This window comes from Phlebotomus papatasi, chromosome 1, assembly GCF_024763615.1.
Source record: "Phlebotomus papatasi isolate M1 chromosome 1, Ppap_2.1, whole genome shotgun sequence".
Classification (NCBI taxonomy): domain Eukaryota; kingdom Metazoa; phylum Arthropoda; class Insecta; order Diptera; family Psychodidae; genus Phlebotomus; species Phlebotomus papatasi.
Genome location: NC_077222.1, coordinates 88,384,347 through 88,401,360, shown reverse-complemented (window position 1 = coordinate 88,401,360; position 17,014 = coordinate 88,384,347). Strand labels below are relative to the sequence as shown.

The window sequence follows — 17,014 nt, the reverse complement described above, 5'->3', positions numbered from 1 at the left end:
CAACTCCATTTAAAGCAACCTCTAACATTGATGGTGATGTTGTCAGGATCCAAAAAGAAATAAAACATTTTGGATTGCAATCAAAAAGATTAAGACAATATTGAAAAACAATAATTTGAACATACTTCGGCATTCGGAAAAGGTTCGATACGTTTCCAGGATCTTTACATGAGTAACACATTTTTTACGACTAATGGCCTCTACACATTGGGAGCAATTTTTGTCAAAAATTGCTTTTTTGAAGGAAATTCCCTGCAGCGTTGTAGGGGGAAACGTCAAATTTCTGTCAAAAACGCATTTTTGACGAAAATTGCTCCCAATGTGTAGACGCCTTAAGATAAATAAGGTAAACCGTAGGAATGTGACCGCTTTTATCCTCATAAGTTATCATAAGGGAGATGTTTCGGATCGACTGATAACAAAAGATTGGAAATAGATCTAATACGAGAACATAAGAGTGCAAGAGGTACTGGACAAAACAACCAGGTCTGTTGCAAAAATTAGTCTGCATTCCAAAATGGTTTTACAGTAAACTTGATCAAATACGAAAAAATAACCATAAAAGATGAAAAGTGAGCAATTCATTAGATTCAATACGCCTGGTGAGTCTATTAAGGAAAACGTTCGTTTGGCCAAAACTTGTAATGGAAAGCTCTAGTAATCCTGTGTATTCTTACCTGTACCGTTCGGAAAAGTTTTTGAGACCCTGGCGAACATTTCGTCCTTAACCGAAAATACCGTTGAAGCTTTTTTAAATAACGGTTTTTCAAGGTCAAATGTTTACAAGGCTCTAGGGAGCGCATATCTCAACCGATCTGTATAATGTTTGAGCTCGTTGGAAGGTAACCCTGAACAGATAATTAATTTTCAATCGAAATTCAATAATATTATTTGTAAGGTATTTTGGAAAATGTTTTGAGCGATTTATAAATCGGTTCAAATCGGTTGTGAAACCGTAATGGACCGATAAGCAAATTTGTCTAAAAAGCAATTTTATTACCCTTAAAAGAATTTTTTTGGGGATCTTTTGAATGATTTATGTATCGGTTCAAATCGGTAAATTAAGAGAAAGTACTTTTGAAGTTTAGCATCTAATGGCTTCTACACACTAGAGACATTTATCTCCATATTAAAGAGTTTTTCCTACACAAACGTAGGGAATTTTCCTCAATATGGACATAAATTTCTCTAGTGTGTGGAAGCCATAAGTCAATACCCTTTGCCATCCCTTCTAAATTTATTAATATCCTTATTGCGTAAATAAAGGCTTTACTTAAAGAAGTTCTTAAAGAATGTTTTGTTCTGTGATAATCATATCAAATGAGTTTTATAATCAATTTACCGAAAACTTATTGCAATCGATAGTGTTAGGACAAGCTTAAGATTTCGCAGGATACCAAGTCACACAATTTTCTTAAAATGTTTATTAAATATTTTATAGCTGTAAGTGATTACATTAGATTATGAAACTAAAATGTTGTCCATTGAAAGGAAGAGTAAAAGATAATGATTTTAACATGAAAGACATTTTATTGTGAATTCAATAAAAGCGACAAATGTTTTATAGACTTTAAATGCTTTGAAATTCATAGGGTTTCATAATAAATAATTATTAAAAACTGTTCAAGTTAAGAAATTAAGTTTGACAGTTAAGTACTTTGAAGTTCTTGAATGCTTTGGACTCTAAATTAAATTCTTCCCATTATTTTAATAGAAACTCTGATGAGACTTTTAAACATTTTTAAATGTCTCTCAGCTTTTCAAAACAAATACGAGTTTGCAAAATTTTGAAATTAATTCTATAATTTGGCAAAAGCAAATTGGTAAATATGCATTTGTTAAAATATACCTCTCCGTACCGCGGCATAAACCACAAGCTATTTATTGTCAAAATTTCTCCAAAAAGTTCACTTTTTTTTGCGATTTTGAAGGCAATTACATGGCTTGTGCAGCTACTTGTGTTTTGAGTCATTGTTATCGTAAGCAACACCAATTTTATGTCACGATTTAGAAATCACTCGTGTGAACAAGAAGCATTTCAAGAGTCATAAAAGACAATACAATTACCTGGCAATGTTGCTATAAATCATATCAACACTCTTTGACTTTTCCCATTGACTTCCGGTAATTGAAATCTTTTGAATGAAAAACAAGAAATTGAATCGCGAAGTCAGGATCAAGGCCTATCGAAGAAGGGTCTTCAAGGTGCTTTATTTTAAATTAATCTTCTGAGATTTCATTGGGGAAATTCAGGAAATAAAACAACCGGAGAAGAATGAAGAAGACAAATTCTATGTACAACATTTTAACACAGTGTTGAGGCCTTTACAACAATTGCTAAAATCCTACGGCAAATTCTTAAGACTAAAAAAGACATTGTCCCATACATTTCCCCACCAGGAAGAACTTATGACTAAGGGGGCTTAAGCTCCAGGTATTGCTGCCCTCTTGGCTGTGAAACTTGGAGGAATGTGGACAGTGGGAGCATGTGATTCTGCTGAATAGGCAATTGTGTTGTAGAGGGAAGTTCCTCCGTGATGGGCATCGAAATGGACTGGACGGTAGTGGAAGGATGGAGCAACGTTGGAGAAGGCACCTCTCAGGGGATAGTTCTGTCCAAAGGCTGCCTTGGTGCGAGCGTAGATGAAAGAGCTAGGGATGTAAGAGTCCAGAAGACTGTGGTAGTTGCTGCTCTGACCGTGGAAGTCCAGAGTTGGATGGAAGTTGCTGGAGTAGTCCGAGTGGGAATGAGATACTGGCAAGAGTTTGGTTGACGTGGATGTAGCAGCAGCTGGAGGAGAGTACTCAACGGCTTGAGGGAAGGAGTGCTGATAAGAGGCAAATGGAACTTGAGTAGGAGCTACGTAGGAATTCTTAACGTAGGTCAGAGCAGAAGCAACAGCTGGAGATGGCGTAGAGTGAGTAGCTGCATACTGAATCCCAGGAGTTGGCGTAGGTCCAGTAATCAGATTATGGTGAAAGTGAGTCTGAACAGTTGGAAGGGCATAGGCTGGTTGGGTTTGAACAGGATGGTACGTAAAACTGGGAGCTGAAGGAGCAGCATACATTCCTCCGTAGTTGTAGGGCATATTCACATAGGCTCCACCTTGACCCGAAGGATGTCCTCTCCTAAAAAAAATTAAATAACAATAAAAATGTTAGAGATTAATAAGAAATCCGTCACTCCTATCTAATTAATTTATCAGCTATATGTTCAAACCCGTTCGCATAAATAGAATCTTAAGTGAGTGAAAATTAATATAATTAGAGAAGATTTATCGTCAATATTCAAATGGTTGGCGAGAGTAAAAGTTTTTCCAATTAATTATTGATTTCATTAATACGCATGGAGACTTTTTTCCCCCCAAAGCTTTTTTCGTTTGCCTCCAAACACTCTCCAACTGTGACATGCCCCATGTTAACCAGGTATATTATGTAAAAAAATAGACTCTTCTTCAATTAGAAAAAAAAATCCACAGGTAGAAACACGAGAGAAAATTAATTGCAGCCGGGAATTTAGAGTCACTGACTTGATGTAAGTTTTATACCAATGAACACTGTAAATCAATAAACTAAATGGTTTCCTCTGCAGACTTTTTCACACCTTTTTTTGCAGGGCTTTTTATATAAGGTTTCTGCTGGGATGAATCCAGTTAATTGATATTTATGACACCTTATAAATTTTAGCACATTTCTCAGAGGAAATTGCAGGGCGGGGATCACCTTTCAGTGCGGCAAGATGAGCATAAATTATTGAGGAACTGGTTTAAGAGATTGTGCACTATATTGCTTCAGTTTCTCTTAAGTTTTTTCTTAGATCTTAATTTGATCTTTCTTTTTATTTTCGGAACAGGTATTTTTGTGTTGTTTTTTCTTACTTAGACTCAAGGAGAATAAATTGTAAAACCATAAGATAATGTCTCATATTGTTTGGTCTGTAAATAATTTGATCTTTTGGTAGAAGATCGAAAGGGATGGGTTCTTCTCTTTTGTTCTTTTTAGAAAATCCAAAATTCTCAATTGAGAATTGATGGGATAAATTTGAAATCCTATCAAATTGAATGATATGAGTTCCCAAATTTTTGAATGATCCAAAATTTAAAGAAAACTATATTGAATATAATAGTGTAAGGGCGTAAAAAATTAAAATTTCACACCATAGGGTAAAAACCGAAAGATGGCTCTGGATGGTGACCGTTTAACCGAAAGATCTTCATGTCTTATCCTAGACCGGTGTTGTAGTGAGACCACTGCCAATTTAGGAAGCCTAGACAGGCGTTGTAGTAAGACTTCTGCCATGCTAGGTAATGGGCTTGAAACCTTCGGGAGCTGTAAGAGGTAGGGGAGCATGGAAGACTTGTCTTGGGGTTACCGGCCTCTAGGACGGGTTTATGTTCCCTGACCTGTGAACCAGTCCAGGTTAAACTAGGAGGCCGGGATGGGTCGCCATTGGAAACTCAGAGGAAGGATTCAGCCGAGTTTTTGGTTTCGATGAGATGATAGATACTAAATTTTGGTCTTATAAAATTATTGATGGTATACGTATACATAAATGAAGAGCTATATATTGATGTGATCTTTTAGTGGTAATATGTGCAGATCCAAACTGAAAATGACGAAAAAGAGTTGTTTGAGGACCAGATTGGTTGATGCGAGAGTTATGCCCTAGGCACACTTACGACTTAAGCCGAGAGACGACTTAGTGGAAAATGATGGAAATGTAGTTTGACCATTATTTCTAAAATAATTACGCTAAGCCGTCTCTATGCTAATCCTCAGGTCTGCCAAGGCCCTTATCCGCCTATTCTGGTGGACTGGTGAATTATTATGACATCAGGGTTGTTCATTAGCCCTTTATATCAAAGACAGGTCCGGTGGTCTTTGGTTGATGAGCGAAAGGCAAATAAGTAGAGCTGTAATCTCGAATGAGCCCGTTCATCAGACGAACAATTACTTCCAAGAAGTAAGTCTAACTCTAAGATAATGAAGACTACTCTAAGAGTGTATGGTCTTGTACTTATTCATGGTCCTCTTTTCTTATTTGGCTATCTAAATCAATGAGGATATTTAAAAATTGAGGATCAGTTTTGGTTCAGAATTAGCCTATTTGTGTCCTACCTGCCCCTTATTCTACCCCTACAATAATATTAGCATTAGCGGAGGGTAGAACAATTTCATAAAAGAAACACTTTAAAAAAAATGTGTTTTATTATTTTTACATTAAAAGCCCACGAGAAACGCTATAAGTTTCAATAAGGCTTCTATCCGTCTTCTATCAACTTCATCCGAGGCCTCGTTAAAGCCTTGTCGTATCTAAACTCATCATCAGTCCTTTGTTTCCAAATGCGTTTTTCAGGGGCCCTGTTAAAATCCCGGAAGTCAAAATACCGAAAACAAAAATCCGAAAACCGAACGCCAAAATTCCAAGAAGCTAAAATCTCGAAGGACGAAAATCCCGAATAATCAAAAACCTGAATGGATCAAAAAGCGAAAAATCAAAATCCTGAAACAAATCTTAAAAGCTAATTTCATAGCTACTACCAGGGTTGCACCCACTTTGCGTGGGTGCAACCCTGGTAACCCACGCTTGCTGAACTCAAAGAGACTTTTTCACATTATCATAATTATCTTCCTCCGTATAATTTCATTCCTTTCAGGATTTTGTTTTGGATTTTGATTATTCGAGATTTTGATGTTCGGGATTTTGGTTTTTCGGGATTGCGGACTATTCAGGATTTCGACCAATTCGGGATTTCGATTCATTCGCATTTTCATTATTTCTTTGAGATTTTCGGTTTCGGGATTTTGGCCGGTACCGGTTTTTCAAGACTAGACGTGAAATATATTGCCATAAGTGGCAGATTCATTGTGAAAGATAGGAAAAAATCGAATAGAACGAAACTTCCATCATCCGTGGCTTCAAACATTTCCCTTACATTGAGTATTCATTTGGTGGAAGAGTCTTGAATAAAGTCAAGCTGTATGAAGCTGCTTATCCGTCTTCGATAAAAAAATAATAATTCACGTTAATTTTAATACCTCCCGTTTGAGGAAATAGTAATATTCATAAACTCTTTTTTTTTTTAAATTAATTAAATAAGGTAAAGTGCCCTCAAGTCGACCGGTTGAGTGAATTGAGGAAGTCGACCGGTTTCTCAATTCGACCGGTAGAGTTATTTATTCAATTTATTTATATTTGCACTAATATTTGGCGATGATTATTAGGTCAATAATTCCACAAATAAATACGTATCAGTGACAATTTTATAGAAATTCACCATCTAACATTCAAATATTAACCACCGGTCGAGTCGAGAAACCGGTCGACTCGGGGGCACTTTACCTTATTTTGAATTTCATTAATCTGAAATTTCGAGGAAAACCAAAAAAACACGTATATGCAGGTTGCTTCGTTTTTGGGATTCCTGATAGTAACCCATAAGCTAGAATATCGCTGCTATTGGCTTCGGAGTGTCGGTGATACTCCCGTTAGTTTTTTACCGGAACCCACTTTTAGTTAATACCATTTTAGATAATTTAAGGTAAAGTACCCTGTAGTCGGCCGGTTTCTCAACTCGGCCAGTGCGACTATTTATTCAATTTATTTAGATTTGTTATAATAATGGTCTTACCGATTTAACATTATAAGGTGTATTATATTATATATAACGTAAATCAGTGAAAATTTCATAGAAATTGACTATAAAACGTTAAAAAATTGGTTAAATAATTCAACTGGCCGAGTTGAGAAACTGACCGACTAGAGGGTACTTTACCTTACATATTTTAGTTTAAAAATATTGTAGAACAACCAGTGAGTCCTACTTCCCTTTATGAAATTTTTAAGATCAAAGATCAACCTATTTAAGGCCCTACATATAAAAATGACTGTGACTAATAGAGATATGATATAAGCAGACTTTAAAAATTAATGGCTCTTAACGACTTATTTAGAGAATTCTAAAAAACAATAATTGTAAAGAATTTTTTTATTCACAGCGTCTGTCAGAAAAAAGTGATGTCAAGAGTAAAGAAAAGTAGAAAATGTTATAATGATCTTTCTCTCAATTTACTTTCTTAAAGGTTATTTTTAGATCTATAAATTTTCCTGAGTATCAAAAACCTGCATATAAAACAAATTGGAAAGAAATGTTAATAATCTCTTGAATACAATTTTCGCTTTCATTAATGAGCTTCCAGATGAGAGTTACAACTCTCGAAAAAAAAAATAATTGCTGCACTATAAAATTTAATGAGCAGGTATTAGCAAAGGTTATTTTGAATGACCGCAGAAGTGGAGCAAATTATGCCACAAAACATTAAATGTTTCATAATGATGTTTGAATTTAAACTTACGCCTGAACTTCTCTCTGTGGCAGGGAGATGAACTGTAGCTGTTGAGTCTGCTGGGCGTGGTTCTGTACTGGTGCTTCAGCTTCCTGGCTAGAAGTCTGGTACTGTGGCTGATTGGGAGCCTTCTGAGCCTGGGGAACAGCCTGAACGTAGACGTATTGAGGCTGAGGAGCTGGGAAGACTTGTGGACGGTTCTGAGGATTAACCTGAACAGTTTGTTGATGGGGATGCAGAAGAGACTGTCTTGAGGGTGCAGAATGAGTTCTGTCCTCCTCGTGGACTTGAGGTAGTTGAGGCTGGGGAGCTGGGTACTGAGGAGGCAGGGTGACAAATTCAATGGTCGCCTGTGGGTCATGAGGTTGTCCACTGGCATAAGTGACGCCGCCAATTACCTGCCAAGCAGCGAAAGGTAAGCAGAGATGCGTCAAATGATGGGAAGTCACCTTTCTCCTTTAAACTTACCGAGTGAAAGGAGTTGGGTGGCTGGATTCCCGGTGGTCTGAGGTGTTGTGTCTGTTGTGCTTCAAGCCCTTCATTAGCTTTTTGTCTCTGTTCGCTAATTAAATTGTCCCTCTCAATGTCTTCCAGCTGAATTTTCTCCGTCGCTCCATGGCTCAGTGAGACTCCTAGGAGCACCACGAAGACAATGCGGAAAGCCTGCAAAAATATTACCAACGGCTCCTTTCAGTTAAAAAGTAATTAAATTTGATAGTTGAACTGAAAACATGTACTCTTAAGCTAATATGGGGTAATTAGGAATCATGTCTAATTTGGAACTATGGGATTTCCTAACAGTTTTAGATGGTAAAAAGAAAAAATAACGATGTATTCTCGAATGTCAACTCTTGTACTTCTTCGTGGTTTTCTTTTTCTCTTCGACCATCTGAAACAATGTGAAAATTTCAAAATTCATATGATTCTAATTTGCCCCATTTTACCCTTTAAAGCTGAAACGGAAAGAGATATCAACTTCCGGATTTCGGTGACCCATAATAAATAAAACATTATTTTCAGATGTTTCTTTTTTGTCTTTTTCACCCACCAAATCATTTTTCTGCTTCAATTAAAAAATGACTCTTAGGACTTCTTTTTTTTTCGGATAAATTTTAAATAGTTCTTCTTCTATACATATAAATCTAGGACCGAAAAAATTCGAAATCGAATTTTCGAGGATTAAACATTTAATTACTCCAAAATTATTGAACTTATTATAGAATATATAGAATTATTATTATATTAGAATATAATAATATAATTATATTATATTTAGAATTATTATTATATTTATAGAATTATTGAAATTACAGAACTTAATTTAAGTTTAAAGTCGAAATTCTCAAAAAAATGCAATTTATAAATAATTCTAAATTTTAAGATTATTTTATGGTAATTCATTTTTCCTGATAATTTTCGTTGATTTTATATAAATTTAAATTTATAAATTGATAGTCAGACACCATGGACACAAAAATTATGCAAAAATACAATATTATTCACATAGTCTTCAATCTCGTGAGTTCGGGCACTCCGAAAAGTTAGAACGCTTTGCCAACTCTTCGGGCTACCGAAGAATTACAAAAAAATAAATAAACAAATAAATAAACAAAAAATAAAACACTTCAAATAGAAAATAATATTACACAGCACAATTTTTTTCAATCTTTTAGTCTTTCTGGAATATATTTTTTATTTCCAAATTAAATAATTTACAAAATTTTAAAATACCTCGCTCTCCCATATACAATTCTTACTTGAAATTCTTAATAATTTTATTAATGTAATGTAAATATTAGAAGGATTATTTTCTGTTGTCATAGATGATAATATTTTGCCAACGACATAGAGAGCAGCAGCATTAATAAAAAGGGGTGGCAAAGCGTCCCAGGCTTTGCGAAATGTTCGAATTCGTTACTTAGATTCTATATACCTCAGAAGTACTTTCTCATCATTTACCATTTACCATTTACGATTTAAACCGATTCATATATCATTCAAAAGATACTCCAAAATTGTTTTAAAAGTATCGATTTTCGGATAAAAATTAGTTATCGGCTATGAACCGGTTCATTACCGGTTCAGAACCGATTGGAACCGGTTCAGTTTTATAGGACATTCCAAGATCTTTCCTTTGCCAAAACATAATCCCATTTGCTTAATAGAGAGGGACACTATAGAGCTCTCTAGTGTCTTTTTAACCTTTAATATTGAAGAACCGTTATTAGGAATGATTCAACGCTATTTTCGTCTAAGGACGAAATGTCCGCCTGGGTAATCTCTGAAACATATCCAAAAATAAGAAAAATCGCACGACGCGCTTTCGAGCAATCCCAAAAAAACATGGTTTTGGAGGAGCATATTAACGAACTTTGGATCGACTTATGGGGGGGGTCCCTCTGAGGTCCCAAGTCGCTATCCCTTACCGTTTGGCCTCTAGAGCTGGCAACAGCCGGACGGACAGACGGACAAACAGCGTGACGACATTTCTCAGAAATCGTCTGAAACGTGAAGATTTGTTGACAAAATTGGTTTCCGGGGGGTGGAAAGTGTAAATTTTGAGGGGTAGAAAATCGAGGTATTATGTATAGTGCTCTGTCCGTGGAGTTCGAGCAGTAGAAAATGACTATCTTGATATACAAATGAAAAATAAACATGTCTTTTTTAGCCCTTTACTGTTCTCAAGTGCTTCTAGATAATCAACTTTTATTTCTTTAGCCGAGACAGGAACCAATACAAAGAGAAGTAGATAATGTAGAAGCACTTGAGAACAGTAACGTGCTCCAGAAACATACTCATTTTTTCCATTAGAATGTCAGCATTATGGTGCTACTCCTATAAAAAATTTTGATGAGTTAGTTCTCTAGAGAATGTTGACTTGTGTCGGGGGTCACCAAAGACCGGAAGTCAATATCCCTTACCGTTTAGCAGCCGGGATGGTGAGAATTTGAAAAAAAAATGGATTAGAGAAACTGCTTTCTCTCTTCGAGTTCGAGCAGTTAAAAAAACATGTTTTTTTAGCACTTCGGGTTATCGGATGCTTCTTCATTATCGACTTTTCCATTGTTTTGGTTACTGTGCCGACTGTTTTCTCTATAATAGCACAATAATGGTGATATTCCAATGAAAATTGAGCATGTTTCTTTTAGCACTTTACTGTTCTCCATTGCTTCTGTACTACCGACTTTCTTTGTGTTGGTTCCTGTATTGAATACAGTAGAGTCTCGCTATAGTCCATATTTGGTTTCAAATTTGACACTTGGGTCGCATTATAGTCCATGTAATTTTTTAAAATTATCAACGACTTTTAGTATTGAAATTGCTCGACGGCTTCCACTTTCTTTGCGATTGTGGTACTTGTCCTTGTTCTCTTCATTTTGGATCACAATTATCACAACTACTTAATAAAGTTTGCCAAAAATATTAAAATAATTATGCATGTCGCATACTAAAAAACATAACCTAACTTAAAATCAGTGTTTTGAAACCAACGGTCGATAAATTGTGGACTATAGAGCGATGGCCTATAGCGAGACTCTACTGTATTTCTCCATCGTTCCTCATCGTGTTCTAAAGTTGGTAATGCAGAAGCACTTAAGGATAGTCATGTGCTTAATAAAACATGCTCATTTTTCATTGGAATAGCACAATTATTCTCTTAAAAAGAAAAATAATGAAATAAAATAAATAATTGATTCCTGTCATGCTGCAGAAGCACCCATTACATCAAAATCCTCAAAGCATGAAAAGCATTAAAATATTCGGCGGGAAATATTATATAAGTAGTAAAATAACGAATATTAGTATATCTTTATGCTTAGTATGTCTTTGATAAATCAATGTAATAGATGATTTATTTAAGAGTTTTTGCAATTGCAATAAAAAACGGAAACACTTTAACTTCTGAATGATACTACACTGAGAAAAAAAGAGAGTTCGATTAACTTTTTTTCCTCATAACTTTAACACTTTTTAGGTGTAAAAATATATTAACATTTTTTAATGTTAATTTTACACCTTTTTAAGGGTAAAATTAACATGAAAAAGGGTAACTTTAACCCTAAATACATCTAAAAAGGGTAATATTTACACCGGTTTTTGATCAATACTGTATAGGGTAAAATTAACATTTCCGGAATGTTATTTTAACTTTTTCGGATTTCTCTCACTCAGTGTAGGTATAACTGAGATCATTTTTTTACCATTGCATTGTTTTGATCATATCCCATTTTTCTCGTAATCTTTATAGATCATAAACAAAAGGAAAGTAATAAAATGTAAGATATTACTTGAGCTTCGAGGCACACCTACTAATATGTAACCAATGAAGAAGATTTATTTCTTGCACAAATCCAAGTGTAAATTATTGCCAATAGATAAAAAGTATTTAGTGAAGCTTGTCGACTATAAATTATAAGTAAAGTGGTGAGATGGAATTTCGCAAAAGAGGCAATAATTCGTGGTGAATATTGTTGGAACAAATTGAGCAGAACAAGTGAATTCAATTGGCCATTTAAGACCAAACAAATTTAATTACTTGGCGATCGAATGAGGAAATCTTTTGTATAGGGTTTTTAGAATTTTTTTCGTTTTTGCAAAGTCTTCTCAACATTTCCTATCAGTTGACTTTCCCGTTTAAAGGTGCTCTATAGCTGTTGAGGATCTCTTCTTCAGCACTGATTCACCGCTGCTAACGCTCTGATTTCTTACATATTGAGCCATAAATTGCCCACAAGAGCCAAAGACGGCAATTGAGGCCCGGAGGAGTGGAATCTGACTGTGTTGGACAATGTTGAACATCAAATCAATAGTGAAAGTGGTCAATTTCTGCGGCTTTAGAGTTGAAGGCTCGCGAATCCAAGTGCATTTTTCTTTTCAGACCTACATTACATTCATTTAGTGCCTTTCTTGTAAAGTGGCTGTTGGGCGAGGAGAAAGAACGCCATAGTGCCAAATTGCGATGAGAGGTGAAATGTTGATTTTTCGGACATTTGACCGTCTCTTGCTTAATTGGCTGCTGGGGAAGGTGTAATCATCACGTAACATCATCAGCTGAATTTCGCTCCAAATAGCCTTTCTTCCATTCGCATGTCCGGTCATATTGCTCTCATATCGCGTTTTTTTTCACCTCAGCTTTTTGCACTATCAAGAGGGTCATTGATTTACATTTAGTTGCATTTCACCTTTCTTTCACTTTTCATTTACGATGTGCTTTAAACACAAAAGTATCGTGCTGATCAGGTTTTTCTCAATGAAATCGAAAATGTTTTCAGTTTTTTTGCAAATATTTGCTTGCATTAATTCGTTGGTGGGCTTTTTATTAAATGACTTTTTGCAATTTTTGGACATTAAAATTAATACCGAACTGGATACCTTAATTGCAGTGATCGTGATCACTTTCTCGCATTTCTCCGGACAATTTTTTTCTTAACATAAGTGATTTAAAATCAAAGATAAGAGACAACATTTGTCTCAGATTTCAAACTCATGAATTAAATTATTGTTTAGAGGTGTAAATGCTTTACTGTTTTATACGCAGGTGTTTGAAATACGATCATAAAAGATCGTTTGATATTAGGTTTTGCATCTTTGCCTACTTTTGGGCATTTTGCTGAATAGAGAAATTTAAAACTCAACCGTTGATCTTATGATCTTCCTTTTGATAAGATCTCCGAGGGCAAATTGGGAACTTCCTGTGTGAATCCGTGAATTTCCTCAATGTAGTTAATCATAAGGAATTTTTCCAAAGAGCACATTGCAATAAATTCACAGCAATTACAACCGAAAGCTACGTTAGCAGATCGTTCAATTGAATTCAAATTAGTGCAATTACAGTCCAAAGCACCACAGAGATAAATTAATATCCTCAGGCCAGAGACTCACCATTCCTGTAAAGGAGGACAGCTTGTATTTATCACAAAACGATAATAATAATCCAATAACTCAGAGCACTAGGGTATTTTGCCTTCTTTTCACCACTGATGTCTTTAACGAACTACACTCGATAGTGGGGTCTGGGCATTTATATACCCAATTGCCTGTCGGACTGTTGGTTGCTCCGAAAATGTACCGGCTCATGCGTTCTGTCGCGTGGAGGAGAGCCCTGGAGGTGGTCACCTCGATGATGGTGAACGCACTCCAAGTGCCACAGTTATTCAATCGAGACACAATACATGAAAGTATCAATTTGTATCACTTGCGCGAAGAAGCTCTAACGACCAATTAAAGCTGAGGGATTAGGAAGGGACTCACCGTGCAGATATGCAGGGAATTTTCACAGAAGAAAAGCATGAGGAAGAAATTTTCTCCATTATGCTGCACCATATCCTGTCTCAATCCAACCCAAGTGCATTGATCGCATTTCGCGAAAAACTGGTTGAGACAAACTGGCGAGTGCCTCAATTATCTTGCGAGTTCTTGGGAGAAAATATGCACGATTTGCACGTGAATCACTGAACTTTTCCAGTGACACCCAAATTAATTAATATGATTAATACCCCTTCGGGAGATTTCATCTAAAATTACATTTTCTGCGAAATTCCTTAAATTTAGCGCATTGCTGAGAGGTATTATAGTAGTACTATTTCAATTATTTCGATAAGATTGTGCAGATTGCTTTTAGTGTTAGCAAAGCACGATGATAGAAATTTTGAAATATGTGCAGAGAATCCTCTTTACGCTAAACTAAATATTTCTTCAGTCTTTAGGCTTACCAATCTGGTTTTTGTGATATTTGAAAACATGCAAAAGGGCTCAAATAGACTTAGGATGATTCTCGTTAATGTTGAGCCTGTAAAATTTTGCTGTAAAGATTTATTCCAAATTGTCATATCATGAGGGTTAAGGGTAAATCTTCTCGAGGATGAATTCCCGAAGATAACGAAATCCTTGATAGATAAATTGTATGGGAAAGAATGGTGCGATCTGTGGCTTGCGTACACCTAGGCTCTATTTATTTAAGCCTTTTATGTCTACCCAAAGAAACTTACTCCAATTCTTTTAAAAACTGGTTGGATTGCAGACTGTCCTGAGCTGTCGCACCACTGACATCTTTCACAGTCAGTACTAATTAAAAAAAATCAATTCTCTGGCTTAATAATTTAGAAAAGAAATCTATAGTAATCCAAAATCTTAAATAAATCAATGTTAGTGGTATTTCATAATTTAATAATAGTGAATTATTTGACCTTATTATCCAATCTTAAGTTGAGATGTTCACAAAAAATTTCTTTTAACCCTTTAAGAACGATTGGGTCATCCATGGCCCATAGAGAAAATAATTTTTCCTGACTACCTTAAGTAATTTCTTTCTAATGTTTCTGTGTAATTGCAAAGTAGAAGGCTGTAGAAATCTAGAATATTTTTTGTAAATCTCGAACTATTTGATATGTAGTAAATTATTTCAGCTGAAAAATGACGAATTTTCAAACCACCGCCGCATTGATGAATGATTTTTATTATTCCGTAAAAAGTGACTCATCCTTAAAGGGTTAAGAAATTAGATAAACCAAATGATTAAGCCTTACGTCTGGTCGGAAGCCCGTAGAATCTACTGGTTGATTTCGGTTTTGGTAGACCTAGATTTCGGTTTAAGATTGATACGGTATTTATTATATAAGTAAGATCTCCATTCATTTTTTTAATTGCTTGTTTCTGTCAGTATCGCACTATCACAGAATTAGGTTACCTAGCTTCAACTTTAATACATTTCGATCATTCACCGTAGTTGTTTGCGTAACGTTTTCAGGCAATATCCTGAATTTGTTTCAGTTAGCTTCGCTAAGGTTTTCCTTCTTCCTAAGTTAATGCAGCTTTATAAATGGCATATAAAGTGTTTTTGGGAAATCTTTTTTGAATAATATCCTCCTATTGTTGTTGGTCATGCCCTTCTTGATGCCTTTTTTATTCATGAAATTTATTAAAAGTTATAATAATTTATTATCGTTAGATTGCACCATCATTTTCGTAATATTCGAAGAAGTCCAAAAATTAAAAAAAAAAATTAAAATGGAGACCACGCCCCTTATAGTAATTTTGTTTTTGATGGAAACAAGGGGGGAGCTTTTTATCTTTGTAAAGCAGTATCTTCAGTGTCACTGTGAAACAATTAAAAGAAATATCAATTAATATACCAATACTCTACCCTGAATGTTCCATAGAAATTTTAAATTTAATAGATTTTGGAGGGCGTGGTTTATTTTTCATGGACAGTGATCTAAGTAAGGTAAAGTGCCCTGTTGTCGGCCGGTTCCACAACTCGGCGCTAGTGGGATAATTTATTAAATTTACTTAGATTTGCTGTAAATGATCAGAAAAGCTATGCAAGCCAATGTGAGGAAAACTCGAACTCGGGGCACACTTATGGGACAAAGTGGCTGAATCAAATTCAGAATTTTACGTTGGAGCACCTTGAAATCAAACCCAAACATCTTCATGAAGTGGCGGAGGATCGACATTCGACAGGCGTGGGCTGTTAACCTTGATGTCATGGCCCCGCAGCCCCAATAGGGATAAGCGGTTGAAAATGACGATGATAATGATGATTGTGAGAGCGATCTAACATTATATGGTCTAATATATTATACAAAAAGCAAATCAGTGAAAATTTCAAAGAAATCGACTATAAAACGGTAGAAAATTGGTTAAATAATCCATTGTTCGAGTTGAGGAAATGGCCGACTTGAAGGCACTTTACCTTACCGCTGAGAAATCTAAGACCGGTATTAAAGAAATCAATTGAAATGATAGTTCTGCGAATGAGTCAAAATTATTTGAAATGAAATTAACTCCAAATAGCTTAGAAAAGTATTTTTTAAAAGGGAAATGCTAGAAAAAAAACTTGAATGAAATACATTACCTTATTTAGTTAATTTAATCCTTTAACAATATTGTAACTTTCTTTTCCCCTTAGACCAAATGAATATAAATAATTAAAATGATCAATTTTAAATACAGAATTGATATAGGGGAAACTGGGGCACCACCAAACACGGGGTAGCACCAAACAATAATTTTTATTTCTAAACTACTTGGACTATCGCGACCATTTCTTCAGTAGACAAGCCTCCCCATAATGACTATAAATTTCTATAGGTAGTGTTTGATGCTACCCCATGTTTGGTGGTGCCCCAGTTTCCCCTAAGTATTTGATTAATCAATTCACTCGTCAAAAATTGTTAGAAAACTTATATAATGATATTAATAAAATTTCCGAACGGCTGATTATAGATTGGTTTGGCAAAAATCCTCCCATTTTTGATTGATCTAGTCCCAATGAAATGTAAAACATAATGTAAATCGAAAACATACAACCAGAAAAGGAAGACCTTCACCGTTGTTTTTGGTTCTGGAGGTTGGAATCAACGCTATGATGGTGATGGATGCAGAGGGGTGGAAGAGATCTTTATAATATTTTCAAAGGTCTATCCTTTTCAATTCAAATACGATCGCATCTTCTTTTCCACTTTGTAACTTAAAACAGGCATAGGTGAATTGATCGCCTGGCCCCTTCTTAAAATATATTCAAAATGGATGAAGTCGTTTAGAGAAATTTTCGAAATGAATTAAAAAAAGAAGAAAAAGAAAAGACAAAAACTTTTTAAAGGATGTTCACTAACGAGAGGGTTACCTAAGATCTAGTTTTAATCTATGACATTAATGAGATGAT

General features: G+C 35.3%; 1 protein-coding gene across 1 annotated transcript; it reads right to left on the bottom strand.

The window, feature by feature from the left end:
- Window positions 1-1,510: 1,510 nt before the first annotated feature.
- LOC129797971 (arginine-glutamic acid dipeptide repeats protein-like) lies at window positions 1,511-13,346 on the bottom strand. Its single transcript, XM_055840875.1, has 4 exons — window positions 13,231-13,346; window positions 7,816-8,010; window positions 7,357-7,745; window positions 1,511-3,129 (listed from the first exon to the last, which is right to left on the bottom strand). Exons 1-4 carry the CDS (start codon window positions 13,231-13,233, stop codon window positions 2,424-2,426), a joined length of 1,293 nt encoding a protein of 430 aa, XP_055696850.1. The 5' UTR covers window positions 13,234-13,346; the 3' UTR covers window positions 1,511-2,423.
- Between the last annotated feature and the right edge of the window lie 3,668 nt (window positions 13,347-17,014).